Genomic DNA, 24,406 nt, shown 5'->3' on the forward strand with positions numbered 1-24,406 from the left:
AACTTTTCAACATTGATTTTATTCTATTTATTATGTATGTATTACATTAACAACAATTTTAAACGACGCCACTGTCTAAGATCTCATTTTCAAAATGGACCCACACATACCCATACATACTACAGAACGTATACAAACCCAGGGTCGCTCGAAGAAAAAATTGAATAGTTCAAACTTGGCTGGGGACCAATTTTGTGGAAAGCGATTAGTCAAGAGGCTGTTTACACCAGGCGATTGTTGCTTTCAACAAAAATCGAACGTAAAATCGCTTCATGTAAAAACACTCTCTAAGAAAAAACGGGCGTTGGCTAGTGCACAAGATTTTGGTAAAAATATTCAACAAAATGTTGAATAAAAATATATTTCTATTGATTGTTTTGCAGGAAAATATGAATACACTTTTCTGTTTCGCTTCCATTTTTTTAACAACAAAATATTAATTTAAGTGTAAAAATATCAAAAATACCAAACCATCATCATCAAAAGACAAGTAAAACAACAGTTCATTACCACTGACTATATGAACGCGATTTAAACGAGGGAATGCTTATTGTAAGCGTACATTTATCCTCTAACTAGTACATGAATGAAGTAAATCCTATAGCGCACGGTCTGAAAATGGACTAGAAGCTATCCCGAATCTTCGCCTTAAAATCATCTTGCAGTGAGGATAATCCTCACTAAACTCTCAAGCATCGTTCGTCCATACTTTTTCAAAACTTAATATGCAGCTATCGTCACCTTATGTAGTGGCTCACGCACACATAAATAAATAGATCAGCGACTAGTTTTTGCAGCTGTAGTGACGTATCGGCTTATGTTGATCAACCATCTACTATTAAAAAACTTAAACTTAAGCCAAAAAACAAAAAAAATCAACGCAATTCGTGCGAGGTCATCAAGTACAATATTTACTCTCAAAATATCCTTATTACTTTAGCATTAAGATATTGTATTATTCCGGTTTTTCTTAAAACAAAATCACGTGCGCTTGTCACAAAATAAGATTGCGTGTGATAGATAAATAGTTATATAGGTATGTATGTATATGCACAGTGCATATGACAGTCAATTTCGTGCTAACCGCTGGCCGCCCTATAATAAACAAGTAAGGAAGGTTAAATTCGGTTCGGACCGAACTTTATATGCACGCGCACAATTTAATGAAACTTAATTGGGCTAGCTGTTAATTTTTATTTGATTCCATAGAATATAAGAGCCTGTAAAATCAGACGGGCGAACGGAAATTTGGGATTAATATAAAAAATCGGTGTTGGTTTCGATGGGTGTGGTGTTCGATCTCAATAATAATTATGTTGGATCTAAATGAGATGAGTAGAAAAGCGTGTACCAGGTTTGGGCGAATTTTGTAAGCCATTATCGAAATACACTCATTTACCCAAAAGTGTAATTTTATTTATAGCAGATGTATCATTTTCCCCCTTTTTTTAACTACCGCTATATGGAAGGTGGGCGAAGCTTATTCACCGATTTTGCCCATAAATGCGTACCTATTTTGAGCAAAGAGTAAAATGTGTACTGAAGTTAGTTACGTAGTTTACGGACGGACAGACGGATAGCAATGGCTAAATCGACTTCTCTGAGCATTATGGAATATACATACATATGCACATATACATACGTCTATATCCATTTCGACTCCTTAATACTGTTCGGCCGTCGTAGCCGAATGGGTTGGTGCGTCACTACCATTCGGAATGCACAGAGAGAACGTAGGTTCGAATCTCGGTGAAACACCAAAATTAAGAAAAACATTTTTCTAATAGCTGTCGCGCTTCCGCAGGCAATGGCAAACCTCCGAGTGTATTTCTGCAATGAAAAAGCTCCTCATAAAAATATCTGCCATTCGGAGTCGGCTTGAAACTGCAGGTCCCTCCATTTGTGGAACAACACCAAGACGCACACTACAAATAAGAGGAGGAGCTCGGCCAAACACCCAGAAAGGGTGTACGCGCCAATTATATATATATATATGTATATATATAATACTGTTACATACAACCGTTATGTGTACAAAATTATAATACTCTTGGGCACAATTACAGGCGTCTTTAAAAACGTGTTGAGTTTGCAGTTCAATATAGCAACACCTATTAAAATTTGTCGACTTTGCTTTAAAAAGTGATCAAATTCATAAAACAACACCAATTAGAAGCGCTGACATAAAAAGCAAAAAGAATGTAAAGTAATTTAATAAACCAACGCTGAAAGAGAATATTTTCAAATGCCTTCGTTGATAAAAATTAATTTAAACAAATTGCTACATTCATATTTGTATACATACTCGTATATATGCTTCAATTATGTAATTAAACTAATGAAATAAAATTACTCACTTTGTAGTGCCATCGCCGGGCAGGAATTGTTCCATTTCTTGTGGAGCTTGTTTACCACCGCTGTCCTATAGTTTAGAGAAATTCAGAAAAAAATTATATGTAGACATTAAAAAATTAATAGATTTAAAAGAACTTACCGCTATGTTAACCATTTTGATGTTGTGTTGTAGTTTTAGTCAAAAACTGCAGAAAACAATTTCACTACCAGGAAGTGAGTAGCCTCAATATGGGTTTTCTCTTTAAATTCGCTTCAGTTTTATTCTGTAATCAATGGAAATTTAAAATTTAAATTATTCATCATATCAATTTAAAATAAAGTGAAATCGGGATAAATTCGCAAACTCGTTACAGGTAAGTTGAGAATTGTGGTAATTCGTAAACAATAAATAAAAATTTTTCGTACTAATACTTATGCAAATACTTTTAATATTTTTGATTAATTTATTATTTAATAATAGTGGAAAAGATGGCATAAGGCTTTTATTTTACTTTCAAAAAATGTATATACAGGAACTAAATAATTATTTATCAGAGTTGCATGTAATAAGAGAGCTCAAAATCGATAATTGTTTTACGAACGTTTAAACCGCGTGCATGCACTCTGCATTGGAAATTGATGGAAATATTACCACCCTTATTAATTTCCAAGAAAAATTATTAAAAACTAAATTTTTAGATCACAGTTAAGTCGGAAATAACGACACAAAACAAAGTAATGCGTGAATGCAAAGTGGGCATCCGAAAGGTGCGGCACGTAGTTTGTTGGATGACGGGTGAAATTCACGATAGCGACGAAGACGAAATGACTAACATGCTTCCCCGTACCTCACTGCAAGAGTTCGAAAACAAACTAAACCAACGGGAATTGTAAAATAGTAATTTCGATTTTCATTAATTTATGATGGACATTTAAATCAAGTTTGATAAATCAACTGTGACTAAAAGTTACATCAAGTGTGATTTGATTACTTCATTGTTGACTACAAAGAAGCATTGGAGTGAGTAGTATAAATATAATAAATTCATAGAGGAAGATGCAAAATCACTCATATAAAAAATTGTCCCTGAACTTTGTCACATTGGCATTAAGAATATGTGATGAAGGGCTGGTAAGGCGATGTACCATCTACTTAGCACAATTAAGGCTATTGAATATTTGTTCCAAGACAAGGATATATGTGTACTCTCACCAATTCATAAACAGGATGATCCCACCCTTGGCGCCAATTATCGCAATATAAACCTTCACAATATCGTTTATAATGATCATCGGCCAATTCGCTAGTTCTGATCAATATGGTTTTTGACAGTTTTTCAAAACCTAGAAAGGGTTTCTGTTGACCTCAAAGCCTATTTCAACATAAAAGAGGCTATCCAAACGTACAATCTAAATTTGATATTCCTGCGAAAGTTCTGCGAACGTGGCGCACGTAGATAATATTAGCTTGAGGAGGTAGTAGGAGCACTGAGAAATGAATAAGGTGGAATGTTGAATTGTACGGATATTGTGAATAGGACACAAATGGAACAATACGGTGGCGTGACCATGCACCCATATACATATTGTACGATGATGCTCCGGTGAAAATATACTTCGTTTCGGCGTCCTTGGGAAGACAACGAAGCAAGGGCGCCCGCGTACACAACTGAAGGGCTAAGTTCAGTATGCACTTTATATAAATAACTTCCGCATCTTTCGACGACATTTTTTAATTACGGCCCAAACCGGCAGATATAAAATTTAAAAATTCAATTGCAACTTTCAACTAATAAAAATCTTTACTGTTTGGGTATACTTAAATATTTTACTCACTATGCCTAGACTTTACTCGTCAGATTATTAAATATATTTTGTAGTTACATATAGCACTTTATACGATATTTATTACCGCGCGCGAGCACTGAATGAGGTGGAACTAAATGTACGCGCTGAACTGAATCTCCGCTTTGAATAAGGTATGGAAATCGTTCATGTTATATTTTAGCATATTTTATTTGCAAAGATTTCTATACTTATCGAAAACGGGTAGGTATAGAAATACGTACACACGAATACAGGCCCGGCAGTTCGCTTTCACTCGGTGTGGGTAGTTCGTCTATCCAAAACCGAAACCCTCAGACAGTGAGACTAATAAATCATGAACCACGATTTCTATTTTATGTATTTTATTTTGTAGCAAAAACTACATATATTCCGAGGAGCATTTGGTTACAAATGAAGAATGAGCAATTGATTTAGTAAAACATTTAAGTCCATTTTTCACATTTACCCTATGATCAAAAAGTACCGGGAATGTTTAAGTAAACCAAAACAGAGTTAAAATTCAGCCAAATTTATTTTATCTTCTTCATAATATGACCCGTCTGAAGCAACACACATGTGTCAACGTTTAACCAGTCCTCCATGCACTCCTGGTAGGCCGACAAAGGGACGGCCTTCAGCTCCTTCGTCACATTCTCTTTGATCTTCTCTATCAACTTGGGAAACAAAAAGCAGTCGTACGGGGCCATATCAGGTGGATACGGTGTTTGCACGATGGTATTTCCTTGATGTTTGGTCAAATAATCCAGCACAATTTGGGCTCGGTTCGATGGCGCGTTATCATCATGCAAAATCCAAGAATTGTTTGCCCCCATTTCCGGCCGTTTGCGACGTGCAGCATCTCTCAAACGCTTCAGAACGGATAAATAGTGACAGATGTGTGTCTTACAGTCCTACCAACATAAGAAAAAAATATGGACCGGTTCCCACGTGCGCGGTTCGTTTATATTCAAAATTCCCAGTACTTTTTGATCATAGGGTATCTGAGGAAACATGTAAAAATATTATTTGATATAAACGATTTTGTAACACAGTTGTCCTCAGATACATCTTAAGACGCCAAAGTGCCAAAAACTTCATTTATTCGAATATAACGACGATGGTATCCTCATTAGCAATCGCACGAAATGCCCACATTCTGGAATAAGGTCTGCATGCCACGTATAATTTTTTAAGGTAGTCAACGACCTCTTTCACCGAATTTACTTCTTCGTTCTGCGTCTTCATTAACCTCATGAGTATTTGCTTATGGCTCAGTATTTCTTTGAATCGAAGACTTTATAGAAGTTTATTTCAGTGTGGGCATCGTTGAAATCTCCCACAGCGAATCGTTAAGTCGTTTTCAAAGCAATTTTTATGCGGCACTGTTAATAGGTTTAATACTTTGAAATACTGGTTTTCATAACATTTATACCATCATAACATTCACTACCTCCTGTATCATGAAGTTACCTAATTTTAGCCAAAATTGCTTTGAGGTACTATATGTGAAAACCCTCTAAATAAAAATTAAGTGAAGATCAATCACTGAGTTAAATTGAAGTATTTTACGCTTGCTAAAAGATACCATTAAAATGTTTGCAACTAATAAACATACTACCTACCTTTCAATCATAATTTTATTTGTATTTGCTGTGTGGATAATTACCCATCCACAAAATTCCGTGTGGATACTCATCATACGCACATTATTTGCCAAGCCTGTACATATAGGTATTTACTACATGTGCAAGAGTGCACTTGTACCTGTAGAGCAACGCACAAGTGTCGAACTGGTGGGCTAGAAAGTGGATTTCGAACCAAGACTAGAGACCGTTCCTTCCATATGTGTAAGCTTCTGATGAACTTTACGGGGCGTAGACCTAGGAAGTGTCAATTGTCCCATGATGCATCACTTTTTTCACTTTTTCGATAGTTCGAAACTAATACTAAATTCGTTCGAGTATTAATTTCGAAAGCATATGCAAATGTATATACATATATGAACATATGTATTTATGTATCGATGCTAAGTGTACAATTCAGGTTCAATTCTTGGGATATATTGTATTTAGAAAACAATGTTTAGTATTTTTTCTTAAATGTTTGTACACTAATTTATAACTTTAATAATGTAAATGTAAATTTTATTAGATCTTCTTTCTAGTTCGACTTAAAGCTGCAAATTACTGTATAAGAAGCTGTTGTCATCACATGACGTCTCGAGCAAGGTGCCAGGTGAAAATAATTCAGAAGATGTAGCCAACATCAGACCGTTAACCGGATCTCAGTGAATTTGAAGGAATCAGCTGATTTGCTTACGTCACATGGGATATAATTAACAACGGTTTGTTTACAATAGAGGTCGGCAAAAACACAATTGTTCTTCGAATAGCCAAACCTTATAATCTATCATCCTTGAAAGTATGTAGTTTGAGTTTATTTCCCGCTATTCGCTAAGAAGCGAAGTGCTTCACAATTGTCGAAATTGCTATAATTCTGAACCACAATTTTAGTTCACTTGCTCTGGTTTTTGCTGCTGGGGAATAATATAGCGCATTCGCATGTTAGTATAGTTGTTAAATGCATCGCATTGAAAAGTGACAACGTGAACCTCCATATTTAAATTGCCGGCATTTGCCGACAAATTAATAAAATTAAACGATTGGATTGGACGCGTTGTTTTAATTAGTGTAAACAATTGTTTTGCGGCGTAATTTATTTTGATGGATAATGTCTATGGAGAATTTAAATCTAATACATATGTATATGGACAGCTCTCATTAGTATTAAGGGCGCGATGCGTACCGGCCCGACCGTTGCGATGGAGATTGAGCTCGAGCTCATATCGCTACATAGCTAGGGAAGGTTTTGACAAAGAAAAAGTGATATCATCAAAGAATATGAATTCTTTGAGCCTGCAGCTTCCACTTGCCCGAACCCTCAGAGATGGTACCACTAGGATCGAATATTTAGGACTGGAGTACAACTGCTCTGGAAAGAAAACTCCAAGAGTGTGCCCTGCACTGGTATACAGATGACTCGAAAATAACCGAAAGCATGGCCGCTAGAATATTTGGTCACAAGACGTGGCTGTCAGCGTCGATAGATAGTTTTCCATGAATCTTTCAGGCGGAAGATACCCAGCTCCATCATAGATTTATTGAGAGAAGTGAGGTATTGTGAAGTTCAATGACAAATCTCCGAGTTCTACCATTTGAAAAAAACATCAACAAGCGCACCAGGAATTGGACCCCCCTACACCTATCGCAGGATGTAGGCGCCAATTATCCTCGTATACTTTATATACATATATATTAATTATACAATATATGGCAATTTTTTTTTTGTTGCCAAGGAGTGCCGGCAGTATTCTCCAAACATTTACGCGGAATGCTTATACCGTTACAGCAGCAAAAACAAATCAAAAACCAATATCACGAACACTATATTATTCGTTATGAACGTCACTTTGCCAAAATTAGTTGCTGCTGTAGTGATAGACTGTAGAAAAAAAAGTTTTGATATAACATTTCACTGAATTATTATAAGTGGGCAGTGTTTTCATAGGAAAAATAGGTCAAAGAAAATAATTACTTTACTTTTTGTGTGATGACGTATAGGCGGATTTCTGAATGAGTACTCGTATTCAGCACAGTAGACCAATATTAAAGCAACATATAAAATATAACATAATAAATGCCTTCTTTCCTAGATGCTATGGGGCTTTTCAATACAAACATAATATAACTCAGGCAAATGATCAAGAATCTTCACTTCTTTGAAACTTTGACTTTTTGAAAGGTTGCAACCCAAGCACATTTACCAACTAAATTTTGCTGAGAGACTGTTAATGGCGTAAATTCGACTGATTTGTTTAATATTGAACTGAATCACTTACGGCTGAGCTGTTTTCGGTACTTCGGCCAGTGGGGACTCTCACTGTCATAGAAAAATTCAATATTTAATATGTTGACACAAGTTCAACCACCTGGAAGGAAGATTATTACGATCCAATGATTACGATATGATGAACTGCTGCAACAACAACAATACTACGATCCAAAATAGTAATAAGTGCCTTTAAAAGTGCGACCGCCGATTTAGAATTTTGGTAGAAATGTTGTACGACGTTTTGACTTTGCCCGATCATACAAAACTTGGTTGTTTTTGCTGTATGTTTTGTAAAATTTAAGCTTAAGAGCACAACAATCTGTAAAGGTATCCATTAGTAAGAAGAATCTGCCAGTCTTTGTATTCAATACACTGAAAAGTGGGAAAAAGTGCTATAGCCACGTACATTTTTGTAAAAAAAGTTTTAAGACGAACGGAAATTCAGTCTACACATGTGATTTTTATCCGATCTCAATAATATTTACGGCGGTTCTAATCAAGGTTGGGTGTAATGCGTGCACCAAGTTTGAGCGATTTGTATTAAGTCGTTATCGAGATAGTCCTATTTACCCAAAAGTGGGCATGGCACCGCCCGTTTTACAAAATTTTACTTGCTTCGAATTTATTTTCCTATATTCAACATTTGTACCATTTTCAATACAAAACTACCTTGCACAAAGTGGCAATACTTGCACCAATTTTCATTGAAATATATTAAATTGTTCTCGAATTATCGCTCGCACCGACGGATGGATAGACGACCTGACAGATGGGCCTCTCAGCATTGTGAGCATGTTGGTGTACATATACACATACATATGTCTATATCTATCTAGCTTTCCTTATACGGCTATATACAACCGTTATGTCAATAAAATTAAAATACCCTTGTACAAAAGTGCGCGTGGATGTAAAAATGAAACCTTGGAATTTCCAATCGTCGATGCACACTGATGCAATCAAAAAATGCATATTTAAATCTAGTTAAACTATATTAATAGGGATTGGTAAAGTTTTGTCGACAAGCCAACTATTCATATAGTATATATAATATATAGTATATACAGTATATAATAAAAAATATTGTAGATATCCGCTCTACGAACGTGCGGGAATCGCATTAAAATTCTTATCAATTTATGTATGTGAAGGTCAAATAATAACATTAAGCGATAAGTTCCCACACGTTCGCAATTTAATTAGTTAGCACTGTCGAGGAAATGTAAACGTAATGGAACAAAGTTCAAATAAATATTTTGTATTATAAAATTGTATGCCTATATCCGCTGTTAATCTAGATTTTCACTACTATTCATATTTTTTTGTACTTGGCGAAAAGCTGGTATTTTGCCTTGAAAGCTACTAAAATCCGGCCCCCCGCTAAACGAATGCTGCCAGGCGGTTTTAAGTCAATGTTAGGTGGGGAAAGCAAGTAAGTGTTTCTCGATTATCGACCTCGCTTAACGCCATTGTATATAGTACACCCATCCCACCAATTTTCCACTTGTGTTCGGCAAAGCGTAGAGATCTCCATTACTCCACAATGTATATATGTATTTATGTAAATGTAAATGTAATGCATTTGTATGTGTATTTATATAATTAATACTTATCATTGTAAGTTAATAAATATTAACATTTATAATTGTATAAATATTATTCTACGCATGTACTCGTATGCACATTTTATATGTTTGTATATTTGTTTATTTGTTATTTCGTTACATCTTTACTTAGTTTGATAGTCATTTATATATGTACATACACCTACATAGATAGAATCTCCGCCCGTACTCGTCAGCAGTGACAGGATTTTTCAGAAAAGTGATTTTACGTTTTTTCGTGCTTTTAATGGATATTCTCTCGCTAGTCACAAAGCACATAATGTGATAAACAGAGTTACAGCAACAACTGCAAATAATTATTACAACACATTTAATCGCATGAAATTGCACAGAATTGCGGCGGGGACGGATTTCCGCGATTTTACCATGGAAAAATATGTATATATTTAGAATCATTTCTATTTTCCTCGCCGGGTTGATGAATCAGGTCTGCTTTTCTAATCACTTAATGACAATTGTGTATTTAAAAGAAAAATCAGGCCAATAATATAATATTTATTCAATTCGCACAAGAAAACCCGAAAATATCAATAATTAAAAAATAAATTGTTTTTTGTAACAATGAGCTTGAACGAGTTGCTGATAGAGGAAGTGCGAAAATACAAATGCATTTACATACGATGGATCTCTGAAAGAATACCGAATCGTACAGACGAAGGGCCAAATTAGGGAGGAGATTTTGAACATGGTAAATGCAAGTTGTAAGTATTCTGAAGTGTATAATTTGTTCATTGTGTACATAATTAAGATGAACTTTGGTTTATTATACAATTAAAAGTTGTAACTGATAACGCGAATGTGTGAAAAAGTGTTCATGCAAAAATATCAATGGCAACATTGCGTCGCTACAACCAAACACAAACACACACTAACCGATGTATTATGTAAATATTGTATGTAACTAAAAGAAGGCAGTTGTTCTCTACGGGATAAGTTTTGCTCAATTTTCTGTTCTCTACGGGACTACGATTCGTCGGTTAGTGGGCGCACCATAAGACTCGTCAATGAAATGATAAAATTTTGTATTAGGACAAAGTTCATCTAGAAAGCAGTTATCTCTGAGATTATTAGCTTAGGACTGTCTTAAAAATTATTTAAAAATGAAATGCCAGAAAATGGGTATTTTAGAAAGCTTTAATCCAGAAATATTTTGGGTAGGGTTACCACTTAATGTGAAATATGCTATTTTCATTTAATTTGTTATAAAAATTAAGATGTGATATGGTAATATATGTATGTACTTATGCACATACATACATATATGCATCCATAAGCACAAATGAAATTTGTTGAAAATATTATAGTTTCTAATTCTACAATAGTAAAATTTTGAATAGGAACACACTATATTTTTATTATTTATTTCGTTAGATTTCATAAATAAAAAAAGTTAACCTCAAACACTCTTATTATTTATATAAATACATATAAACATTGTAAAATGGTATTTACTACATACAAGTAGAATAATCAAACGATTATTTATTTATTTGCACTATATTCGGTGGCATAGCGGATTTTAGAAATTTGAATTTCGGGTCGACTTTTTCTATTCAATTGGAAACTCTAGTTCTCCTCATCTCTTCTCATCTTTTATTCAATTGGAAACTCTTTTTCTATTCAGCTCAAACTCTATTTCAATTGAGTGTAAAATGATTTTTAATTAGTGTTCAGCGCTTCGGTGAAGTGCACTAACTTGTCTTTCCTTAATCTAGATAGCACAACAGCTGATGTTTGTTTGCACATTCGATTCCATTGCTTGAATGATTTTAATACAAAATAAAACGTTATAAACAAATTTATAAAAATACTTTTAAACAAGTGAAGTGTAAGCTTTGTGCTGGATTTTATAGAATGAAAATTTTTTTTTGGTTAAATAGATGTATGCACAATATATGACTCTCTCTTTTTTCCTCACTTCTGTAATATAAAATATTTCGCTGATTTCAGCGTCACTATAGTCAAATTCTAGAGAGGAATTCGTTCAGTTGAACTTTTTGTCTCCGAAGCCGTCTAAAGAGTTGATTGTTAAACTCAATTCAATCCAGACTGATTGGCCGTTTAATCAGAATTTAAACTACATTTAAAAGGTGCGTATTAGGCCCTAGGGAATATAATTTATGCTTAGCGAGGAGTTTAGGTTATCGAATCCTTGATTGGGAGGCGGTTTTTCAACAGGGTGATGTGGGGCGTAGATAACACTTTGATTGAGCTGCAATGCAGGCAGTTGGGTTTGAGTGTATCAGTAAGCATCTATGAGTCAATTTTCAAGAAGACTGCATAAAATCTTAAAATCTCTTGATATCTAGGCTGGTTATTGTGCTGTAGTTTTAAGTTAATAAATATTTTTTACTCGTGCTTTTGTAGGATTAAGGGGGGTAGTATGGTTAATTTTTTTTGTCGACACAGGTGATTTATTCAAAATTTTAAAATTACTTCATTAAAAAGTCATATTTAAAGAATATTGTGTGAAATTTTCATTGATTTTTATGAAGAAATGAGTTGGTGGCAGCGAATCTTCGCGGACGTCTCATAAAAAAGTTTTATTGCGGTGTCCCTCAGAACTCATTACTGGATCAACTAAAATCAAAAAACCAAATTGATTTCATCAGCTAATAAAGTTTCGCAGGTAACAACGTCGAATTTTTTTTTTTTTTTTTTTTTTTTTAATTTTTTAAAGCGCTTTGAAGTCAAAACACCGATTTTTCATAAAAAAAACTTGAAAACTTTGTTGTTTTAAAATATGACAAAATTAAAAAAAAAAAAAACTCGACGTCATTACCTCGTGAATAAAGTAAAGAAACAAAAAAACCAAATTTGAAAAGAATCGGTGCAGTAGATATGAATCTACAGTGGACACCGACCGTAAAAAAGGCAAGTGTGAGAAAAACGCGTTTAAAGATTTTCGGCAGCGTGAAATCCGGTTGGAGAGGTAGATACTTAATCCTTTGTGTCTTTGTCAATTTTACTCTAATGCACTTCAAACTTTCACACAATAATCTTAAGATGTTATAGAATAATTTAAAAAAAAAAAAAAAAAAAAAATGAAAAAAAAAAACCATACTACCCCCTTAATTCCTTTTAATATTTTTTGGTTAAATTCCATACTGATTGTTGATATACAGTAATGGAAAAATGTCCAAAAAGTGTATTGCAAAATGAGTTTTCTACAGAGTTACAGTTTTATTTTAAATCTAATCACAACAAATTAAAAAAAAAATCAATTCTTTAGTATAAAATAAAACTGAGGAGGAAAAAAGCAAAACAGTACAAATTTAATTAGTACAACTATCAACACCTCCGAACTATGTATACAAAGATTTTACTACCACAGATTTTCTCTATATGTAGAACTATAAGTATTACGCATGCATGTAGCATACATATGTAATTATTTCTATACTATCTATATATACATATGTATATATAAATGCATTTTTATTTCGATCATGTTTGTAAAATAATGTGTATGCATAATTTAGCGGTTGGAAACCACATGCACACATTTGTACTATTACACAATTCGCAATGCCATCGCAAGAAACTCTAAGAAGCGTGCCAAGTTTTATTTGCATAAATGCACATACAGGGTGGGCCATATAGCGTTTGCTTTTTGAACCACCTATTTTTTTGAGAATGGTAACACAAATGACATGTTAAATGTGTTCATAATTTACTTAAACGTTTGACATTTACGAAATGGGACGTTATACGCTTGAACAAAATTGGGAAATATTGTAAACCTATTTCCAAAGTGGTGAGTCTTTTTCTTCTTCCGCGGTTACAGTAAATGGCGAGCGTTACCGTGACATGCTCAACGAGTTTTTGTTTCCAAAAATTGAAGAGGATGAAACCCGAATAATCAGCCGAAATACCGATATCAATTGGCCGCCTCTGACCTGTGATTTAAGCCCATTGGACTATTTTTTGTGGGGAGTCGTTAAGGACAAATGCTACGCGAACAATCAAGAGACGATTGATGCTTTAAAACACGAAATCGAAGTTGCCATTCATGAAATTGGAGGTCAAACAATCGAAAATGTGCTTAAAAATTGGGTTGATCGAATGGCCTACTGAAAGGCCAGTCGTGGCAGTCATTTGAACGATATTATTTTTCATTCATAAAACAATATTCAATCTTCAAAATAAAAAAAAAGTTTGAAAAAATATTGATTAGTTTTTTTTATAGCCGATTCAAAAAGCAAACTTTACATGGCCCACCCTATACATACATATCTATTAAAATCGCCATAGCCGATTGGCTTTGTTTATTTGTTGGTTGGTTCCGAATTTGGTGCGTCCAAATATTTTCTAATAAATACCACCTCTCGACAAGCCTTGGCAAACCTCCGAATGCATTTCTGCCATTAAAAAAAGTTCTCATAAAAACCATCTCCTGCCGTTCGTTGGTGGCCTATATGTATGACAACATTTAGACGCAGTCCACGAATTGGAGAAAATGCTCGAACAAAAACCCAACAAAGGATGCATTCGCAAGTACCAGAATTACTTCTATTTTAGAGGCCTCTTAGAAGAAGGTGTTCGGTTGCGACAAAATAAATCATATATGTACATATGAACTTTCTCACAAATACTAAAATACTGTGAACTTAACAGCGCTAACAGTAAGAAACAAAAAAGAAATTTGAACTGAGTGGGATCGTTCATTTGTCGCTCGATAGCAACAAAATGCAGCTCATAATAGAATTAATTCGTGCTATTTTAATGCGATGTGCGAAACATGTGAATTCATGATGTCACAAAGCTGATATGTAGATGTATATACATATGTTGTGTTTCGCGTACTACATTACCCGCCATCTTCAACACGTTGAGGTGAAGAAGTAGAGAAGAGAAGGCAAGAGATTTGAGTGCGAGAAATTTGAAAATTTGCGAATTTTTGAGAGAAAATTTAAAGGAAAAAAGTATCGCAGTGTTAAATAACTATAGAATTATTACTTTCGGACAAGTTTTAATAATTTATTTGTTTCTTATTTCATTTAATAATTTTATTTTACAAAAGTCATATAAAACCTGTATTCAAACTTTCTGCACATTAAAAAAAATTAACTAATTTTTACTAAAATTTTAAATTGTAATATCAAATTTTTAGAAATATTGTGGACATTTAGTTTTATAGCCTATTGAATTGTAGAATAATAAAGTGTATGCTTGAAGTGGCTCAAAGCTCTCGCTGATGCTTAACATTGTGTTGGGCGTTTTCTTACAATAAAAAAATGGAGAAAATGCATAAGACCGCCAGCAAAAACAATTGTCAAAAATCGACGAGTTTTTTAAACCACTTTAAAAACATAATGGGCTATACTTAAATTTTTTCAATTGCTTACTAGAAATTTTTCAAAAAATTCCGATTGAAAAGTTTTAAATTTTTTAGGAATATTTGTGGACTTTTTTTTAATTTTGCACAAAATTCGAAACTTATATTTTTATATAAGTATATAGGAGTATATGCACATAAATTATTTGTTATGTGTTAGGTCGAATTTCTAGAGTTTAACATGGTCCTACAAATGTTGCGCCCTACAATTGCATGCCCTCTCCAAACAGTGGATGTTTCTTTTGTGAAACTTTCTCATGGCTAAGATACACTCGCGGGTTAGTCATTGCGTGCAGAGCTGCTAGCGCTATTAGAAAAATACACGTTATATTATTTGGTTTTTCATGTCCGCAGAGAGCTTCGAACTTGGCACAAAACGATTGCTAGTCACATACAAATCAACTCAACTACGTCCACCGCTACATACATATTTACATAGAATAGTATGAGCTAAAAATAGTTTTATAGCTACTGACTAAAGCATTGACGAGGAATTCGTTTGATTTGCGCTATCTTAATTTGGCACAGCAGTAAAGACGAAAAAAGAAATGAGTACAAATATGCATAGATGAATATGTTAAAAAATGAAATAGTGCCAGAAGAAAATAAAAATAAAAGCACAAATAAAAAACGTAAATAGTTGCCGACTTCATTCATAAAAAAGTATAAAAGCAAAATTAAGTTTGTTATATGCAAAAAATGTTTCTCTTTATGCATATATGTTTGTGTGTGTAGTATGTACATAAATATTGTATTAAATATAAGCGTTTTAAATATAAACGCGTTAATTATAAAATAAAATTACTTTTATGGCGGTAAAGCCATATCGACAATACAGTGGTAAATAGCTACCAGGTCGTCCAAAGTTAATTGGTCTTTAATTACTGATTAGATTGCAAAGGCATTCAGGTACGCGTACATTATCTTCATTCATAAATAAGCCTTATCACATGGCAATACTTCAAAGTGTTCGCGAATGCAGCGCCAAACCTGTTTCTGCACTTATCTGGACATATTATGCATACATATGTATGTATATGTATGCGATGATAACCGAAACCGAATAGATTTTTGTGTGTATACAATTCGGTAGATTTCGGGTTCGAAACCCACTGAGGTATGAAACACCAAAATATAGAAAGCATTTTTTCTAAATAATAGCGATCGCACGTCGGCAAGCAGTGGCAAAGCTACGAGTGTATTTCTGCTATGAAAAAGCTTCTCATAAAGAACCATCTGCGGTTCGGATGCGGCATAGAACTGTAGATTACTCCATTTATGCGACATAACAAGCGATGTAACGCGAACTAGCGATAACTTTCGTTTCTTAGTTAAGTACTTAGAGCAACTCGAATTGTAGGCACCTATGCTATATTAACAGTGTTAGAAATAAATTAACGGCGAACTTTCTGATGAACATTTTTGTGGAACATTTTAACCCTCCATCTACCGTACAAACTAAATATTCTTCAAAATTAAAAAAAAAGGATCAAAATTACCCACACGGTAAAGAATATTTCCAGAAAAATGTGTACCATTAAATTTTTTTACGGACTCTTGCAGACAACTTTAACGGTAAATGCAATTTTATATGAGCTTTTTCAAATAATTTTCCTCAAATTGAGAAGTTAGGTTCATAATTATTATACCGCATTCGTACCGTTTTGCGTTCCATTTTGGCGCGCAGTGTTATGGGGAATAAATACATTTTTGTTCGTATTTCATTAAAAAACAAACTTGTTTTCGGAGGGCCCTTTACATATTTTGGCTACCGCTCACAATTTCTCTTAACTATTTTTAAATCCATAAGTGGCAAGTAAAAACACACTTAATATTTATTGTGGATACGTGTGTATGTATTTTATGGCATTGAGTACTTGAAATACAAGTGTAAATCAAACCATTTTGATCCACTTTTGAAAATGCACTCGAAACTTATGCTACCAGTCGGATGTATTTAGATAGATTAGATTAAAATATGTATGTTCAAAAGGGGTATTCGCAGTCGAGTGACAAAATTATGCAATTGCATATAGGAGCTTGCCTATAATTATTAGGCACCTGATCACTTATATATGACTTGTAGACAAAATTTTACAAGTTATTTATTTATTTGTTTCTTATTTAATGTTTTTTATTTGGATTTAATGTTTTTTCATTTGGATTTATTTGGTTTTTGTGTGAGAATGAACAATTTTTCATTAAAAAATTGTTAAAAAGAAATAAGAAAGAATAAGAAAAAATAAAGAATAAAATGAATGGTTAGAACTTGTGAATAAGCCCCTGTACTATAGTTATTGAACGCACTGTAGATCTTAAATTACTTATAATGGATTGTTCAATAGGTGCGCTTCAACTTTTTTCCGATAGGGAGGGCGAACGACGCAATATTTTTTATTTTTCCCTTGTCATTTGTAAACTTCATTAGTATACATTTCATCATGGAACGCTACACACTTGAGCAACAATTGCAAATCGTGCAAATTTTTTATGAAAATAATCGTTCTGTTGCTGCTACTTTAAGAGCATTACGGCCATTTTACGGTCCATTTAACAAGCCGTCCCGTTTTGGGGTTATGTGCAGTCATTGGTCTACAGTAACAAGCCGGGGACGATTTGTGAGCTCAGAGCCAATATTGATCGCGAAATTGCTGGAATTTCGACCGATTTATGCAAAAGAGTGGTCGAAAATTGGGTTCAACGATTGCACTTCGTAAAACGTGCACGCGGTGGTCATGTAAAAGAAATCGAGTTTCATACATAAATGTATATGTTCAAACTCGATAATAAAAAAAAATTAGTTAAAAAAGTCAAACCGTTTGTGTTTTATTCAAAAAAGTTCAAAAGTTGAAGCGCTCTTACTGAAAAACCCTATATTTTGGTGGTTTTGGTGGCGTGCCTAATACTTTTGGCCAGGGCTGTATATAAGGCGCGTTGTGAGCGACCTTCATTAAATTGCCGTTGCAAAATTATTGGAAATAAACTTTTCATGCAGTTTTTCTCTGTTTTCACGCCTTCAAGCAGTGATTGATAACGGTGGTGGACCTACTAAATAAAAGAAAGTGAAATAATTTATTTTTTGTAAATGTATGAATAAATATGAATTCCGAAAAAAACTACATGAACAGTTTTTCAATTGTTGTATACTTTCTGGTAAATAAGAAAATATGCTGATGTATATAGACTTAAGTCCTTTACTGTATATACATACATATGTATATAGGTGTGTAGGTATATACTTATGTATATGTTCATTTTATGTTGCTGAGTTTTTTTCTACGAAATAATTCAGTGGATTCAAATGCCAAACTGAGATGCTAATCATACCATTCATGTACATATGTATGTATATGCATGCAATGGATTTTTGGTATTGCTAATTTGTACTATGGCACATGAAAATGCGTGTATTTTGTTGGTGTATATCATATGTAATACTATTATAATTTACTATGCAGTGGTGCAGAACAGTTGCACCGAATTGCGAGTACCACTATGGATTGTGATCAGACACATGAACAAACACCTGACCAAACACATCAACACGACTCGTTGACTATTATTGTAATCGTAGCGTTTCGATTGTTGATGATGGCATCAAAAATTATCAAAATTAATGGCTAGTATGTACATTAATTTGTCTTAACTTTCTCATGTCAGAAATTAATTAATTAATCGCCAGCATTATGTATATATGCAATATTTTACTTAAAACCATACATTCTCATAAAATAATTTTACTGGCAACTATTTTCTATATAGATACACACATACACATATACATATATTTGATAGCGGTTAAAAGGCACCATACATATACTCGCAAAAAGTAATCATTTATCTTTTGTGTTTTTGAAAGGTTAATGACTGTCAACAGCATTTGAATAAATTGACGATTTTTGTACATCAGCCCTGCAGGAAAATTGATTTCTTACTAAATGATTATCTTATTATTCAATGCGACAATAGTAACCCAAGAGCTTGAAGGACGTTCATATTCTGCAAAAACGCACTATGTTACAAGAAACGTCATAAATTTATTAAACTTTCGTAATTTGTTGGAAAAAAATTATTTAAATTCATTGCTACATGTAAATGTACATATGTTACATAATCACGGCTAATTTATTGTTGTAACAGCATACGTTTTTGTGGAATGCTGCTGATGTAACAGTTCGATCGATTTGGTTAATTTTTTTTCTTGTGTCCGTATTTTTCAGAACAATGTTTGTATACAACAATTCTGTTCGTATCGAAATTTACTTATATTATATATCCCCGCTCATTTTAGTAAAAAGTAATTTAGACTGGCTCATAAAATTTTGGAGTTATAACTTTTCACGACAGACGGACGGAAGGAAATTTAGTTTTAATATTTAAAAAGTCGGCGTCGTTTTTATCCGATCTCGATATTGCTTTATTTTTTTTATAGTATTATTTATATAATATATTATATAGTATTATTTATTTATAATATTATGTATCCAATTTTTAATAACTCGTATTCAGTATACACGCATTAACCCAAAAGTAGGCGCGACACAACCCATTTTTTCAAAAAATTGCATGCGTCGTTTTCTTTGAACCAAAATCATTATTTGTACCGAATTTGAGTAATTTTTCTTCATTTATGACAGAGTTTTCTTCTTTCAAGAAAATTACCTTTATATTGTAGTTGGTCGTGGTTATTTGCCGCTTTCGTCAATTTTTTATACCTAACAAAGAATAATACTTGTATCAAGTTTCATTGAAATATATTGTTGATTTTTGCACGAGTTATCATGCGTATGGACGGATATGGCTAAATCGACTCCTCCCATTATTCTGAGCACTTGGGTATGTAGTATGTATGTCCATGTGCTATATGTCTCTTCTATATCGATTTCTTTATGGGTCGTATGTAACAGACCGTTATGTGAACACCATTATAATAGCCTTGTGCACAAATGCACGGGTATAAAAATTCACGCACTAAAAATCATTTGTATGACCCAATTTTACTCATATTTGCAACAGATATTGGTGGTAATACCAAGAAAAACAATTTTACGTTGGGGCACATTTATACAGATCATTTCAGCAATCACGAATGTTTTTAGATGCCATTGTTATTGGTTAGTGCTCGCGAACAAAATTTCTTGGAATGAGTACGAACTGTCAGCGGTGAGTTGGGCTTGGGGTAAAAGATTTTTTTTTTTAACCCTAATCCCATGTCGTTCCATTTGGCCTTAATCCCATGTCGATGGGTCGTACGCGTCCGCGCTTATTTCTACTATATAACGCCATCAGACAGTTAGCAAAAATGCATAAGGTATTTTTTATGCTTTAACTAAACATATCCGAAGAGATTTTTTGAAAGTTTTTTTATTTTAATAATATTTTATCATAAACAAATGGTTTCCTAAAAAAATCATGATTTCTAAACGAATCGGCCCGACACGAACGACCCATCAACATGGAATTAGGGTTAACTTAACCTTTTTAACAGTACAGTCTCCACTCTGATTTGAGATCAGAAGATATGACACTCCGCGCACTTTGGTGTGCCAGGAACAGCATAAAACCGCTGATATCTACTCCTTGATGAAACCATTGTTTAATCAATTGTATATTTTTTAATATTGATCATCTTTCACTTAAATGAGGGTAATGAAAAAGACTGAACGTTCAGTTCTTACTGACTGACTTTGTTCGCACACTATTAACAATTATTGTATTATTATAGTATAACCCTTGTGTAAACCCTTTGTGCGCCGGTTAGACTTTGGCGAAATAAACTATTGCAACTGTAGACTAGAAAACACCCGTTACAAAAATATGTGAAGTCGATTTTCCCTACAGGCATGTTCGTAAGACAGAAATTCGAGCTGATAGTATTTAAAAACTTCAACCGTGAACTAGAGGCGCACACAAGCAAAGAAAGAAGAAAAAGACAAATGGTATGTACGAGTATATGTAAGCATAGTATGAACACATGTATGTATGTATACAAATTGGATACCAATTTCGCATTTAAGGTGTCGAGAAATGAGAACACAATGTTGCGTCAGCCAATTTTCTTCGTGTAAAGTTTTTTGACACGCTTTTAGTGAGAGTATAGCCTAGTAAATATTGTATACATGCATCAAATGCGTGTAGGTATGTATGTGTTTACTATTTTTATGCCTTACGTTGCGCTTCTCGAATGTCATTGTGAAACACATCCATACACTTGCAGCCATTAAACCACTAAAACCCAAAAAGGAGACACATTTAAGAGCCAACAGAAAACGCGCTTATATGTACATCGTATATAAATATAATATAATGGTTATGAATATTGTTTTATATATTTTTTCCTTTTATTTTCAATGAAGAAAATCTCCTCGATTTCAAGAAGAATTGTCATTGCCTGCCTAGTGTGAGCACTATCAGAAAAACGAACCGCGGCAAGTCTAGTAATACATACATATGTAGTTCCGCACAAAACCACCCGGCTCCAGCGCCCAGCAAAAAATTAGTATGAAATAAAGTATTTTTAGAATACCTCCATTTCAAAACTTTAAATCACTTTTCAAAAGTCATTAGAAACAAATTTGTGTAAATATAGTAATGCAGACAATTTAGTTTTACTAGTCATGTTCTAGAGATAACAGCATTTTGTTATAAAACAGATTCTCAAACACGTGTCTGAGAAATAGATTTTTAAGAGTCCAAACTTCAAAGTCCGCAGCTGTATACTTGCATACATATGTACGAGTATATGTATGTAAGAATTACTCACAGTCGAAAACAAAATTGAGTTGCTAATCTTTTTCAATTACTTATTAAAACTTATAAAATTGCTAAAAGTATATTTACAGATTTTTATTTTTTTGCGCGTACATTTACACTCGTATGTCACTCACCGACGTTGAATGTCAATAGCCTCCTGCATAGCCTTGATTTGACTTCTCGGAATATGCAGAAGTTAAATTCTTTAATTTTCTGGCGGCTCCAACGAAATCTCCTCGATTTCAAGAAAGCATACATACATCCATATGTACATAAATATATGTAATTCGTAATAGAATAAAGAAAAAAATTTTGTATGTGTGCACCTATTGTGTGCATGTACATATGTATGTTATGTATATGTATATGTCGACAATTTCCGCCGCACAGGCATTTTTGGCAAAATTAGTTGTTTGCTGTCTCTCAATATCAGAATTGAAATTGAAAGTTCAATTCAATAAGCCGACAATCAATGTTAATTAATTGTAAAAACGATAACAATAAGTCGGCTGAAAGAATAAATTCAGATACTTTCAATGTCTGCATTACACAGTACATACGCATGTTGCGGCCGAAAAAAACTGTACAGCAATTTCACGCTGATTACCAGTGACGGATGCAATGTGTACCGCAAGAATTTATTTACACCATACTGTGTACGCCATACTTTGAATGTCATACTGTGTTATATCCTCTTAATTGGGGACTTGGTAAACGATCGTAGGGCGCAACTCTTGGCAGAGCTGATAGACGATTCGATGTTCAGCACTGCAAGCGAGGACGCTCCCACCAAGATAATGGGTAGCTGCAGCATTTCGCCTTACCTAACAATTGCTAGCGCTGGCCTGATTAATCGCAACCCATTATCGCCTCGATCAATAAAACCGTTGAATTTATTTCCTCAAATCATCGTACCCATATTAACTTTAATAGAACTGTTTGGGTCGGCTTCGCGGAATTCACTAAGAACGCCTGGGAGTCACTTTCATTGCGCTTAAAACAGCGATCGGCACTTAGATTCAGAAATGCAACAAAGTTCCTAAGATGCATGGTTGCACTTGGGGTAAAAAAAGAAGCATGGCTCGCATATTGCCAACATATGCCAAAATACTTCACTCAGGACGACCAGAGAGATGCCTCCTGATGCCCCGATACAACAAGCAAGTTACTGTAGTAAGCATTCTAGTAGGCACTTACTGGAGGCTTCTAAATCATTTCACTGACAAGATCCAAGACTATACACTAGAAAAATTTTTTTAGGATCGAATTCTAATAGTGCGGAAAAGTTGCACTGTTAGACTAATAAAGTGTGTGCCAAATTTCAGCCCAATCGAACGATATCTTCTGTCGCCAGCAGAAGCCTCAAATATTTAAATTTCAGTTGATATTCTGAGGAATTTTATTTTTTCAGGATATTTTTTTTAATAAGGACTATAAACTAATTAGACATACATTTATTCAAGATTAAGCACCTCTACACTATAAAATATCAGGTCAGTCCATAAGTTCGTGCGTTTTTTAAAGGAGATAAAGATTTTCAAAAAAGTCTCAGTATACAAACGGGCAATGAGCACCATTCACCGGGGAGCCCTTACCTTTTTTATGAACTTTCGCTCTCCGAACGTCGATATTGGAGTTCAACTACCACCCATAGCAGGGGAAGAGCTTCAGTTGCTTCGTGAGACCCGTGTTGCTCTGGCACAATTACGTTGAAGATATTGCAGCACCTACTTATCCAGAATCGCTCCTGAAATATGTGGTACTCCGACGACTCTGACCACCTATTCACATGTCCCTTTAAACCCACTCAAACCAACTCCTCTCTCCCTCCGAACTCCCCCGTCGAAACAGCATGTTTTCGGAACCTACCGTTAAATGAGATTGACGACGACGACCAATGACTTTACAGTGCTGCTACAACAGCAACGACAAGTAAGTAGATAAGTACAAGTAAGTAAAAAAGTAAGGATAAAAGGTCGTTAGACCATTCAAGAATATGTACATACATATGTATGTAGGTATGCGGACAGACTCCCGTATTCATTTACATATATTACATATTAATTGACAGTGAGAGTAGTCATCGCCGTCCATATGCTTTTTTCGCTTTACTTTGCAAGCTTTGCCACAAAACGTGACCGTCTAATAACCAACGAATGCTCTTCACCAACGGCACAACAATACAACTCAAGCAGCAACGCGAGTGCTTTTGCTTCTCTTAAAACCGTCATGTGTTTTGCCGGCTAATTCTAATTCTCTTCGTGTGCTCCTAATGCCACGCCAACAAATGAGTAAATAAGTGCTTATACATGCATATATACCCAAAGTCAAGTCAATCGTAAAGTTGGTCAGCCAGTTTGCACATATTACGTACAAATTTATTTAACTGCATACGTATACGTATTTATGTATGTATAATATTAACATATTCGTAGACGCCGTCAAACACGTGCTGCAATATGAGCGACAATCGATTCGATTCTTGACGCTTATGTCTGGGCGGCCCATTAACCGGCAGAAGAACTGAAACCATTGAGTTAATAAACGTGCAAATGGATACATATGTATACCTATATACATATACGTAGGTACATACATATATGCATGCATGTATAAGAGTGATCAATACTAAGCAAAT

The 24,406-nt window shown here is 34.2% G+C and overlaps 1 protein-coding gene across 2 annotated transcripts in view; it reads right to left on the reverse strand.

Annotated features, from left to right (window-relative positions):
* Positions 1-24,406, reverse strand: part of LOC128859981 (proton-coupled amino acid transporter-like protein pathetic) — a 65,246-nt gene that overhangs the window by 12,113 nt on the left and 28,727 nt on the right. For both annotated transcript variants that reach the window (XM_054097171.1, XM_054097170.1), the window contains exons 3-4: positions 2,495-2,618; positions 2,358-2,422 (exon numbers count right to left, since the gene is read on the reverse strand). In XM_054097171.1, coding sequence (XP_053953146.1) covers positions 2,358-2,422; positions 2,495-2,509 — 80 coding nt within the window. In that variant the 5' untranslated portion in view covers positions 2,510-2,618. The remainder of the gene's footprint in view (positions 1-2,357; positions 2,423-2,494; positions 2,619-24,406) is intronic.

The sequence above is a fragment of the Anastrepha ludens genome, chromosome 4 (assembly GCF_028408465.1).
Source record: "Anastrepha ludens isolate Willacy chromosome 4, idAnaLude1.1, whole genome shotgun sequence".
NCBI lineage: Eukaryota > Metazoa > Arthropoda > Insecta > Diptera > Tephritidae > Anastrepha > Anastrepha ludens.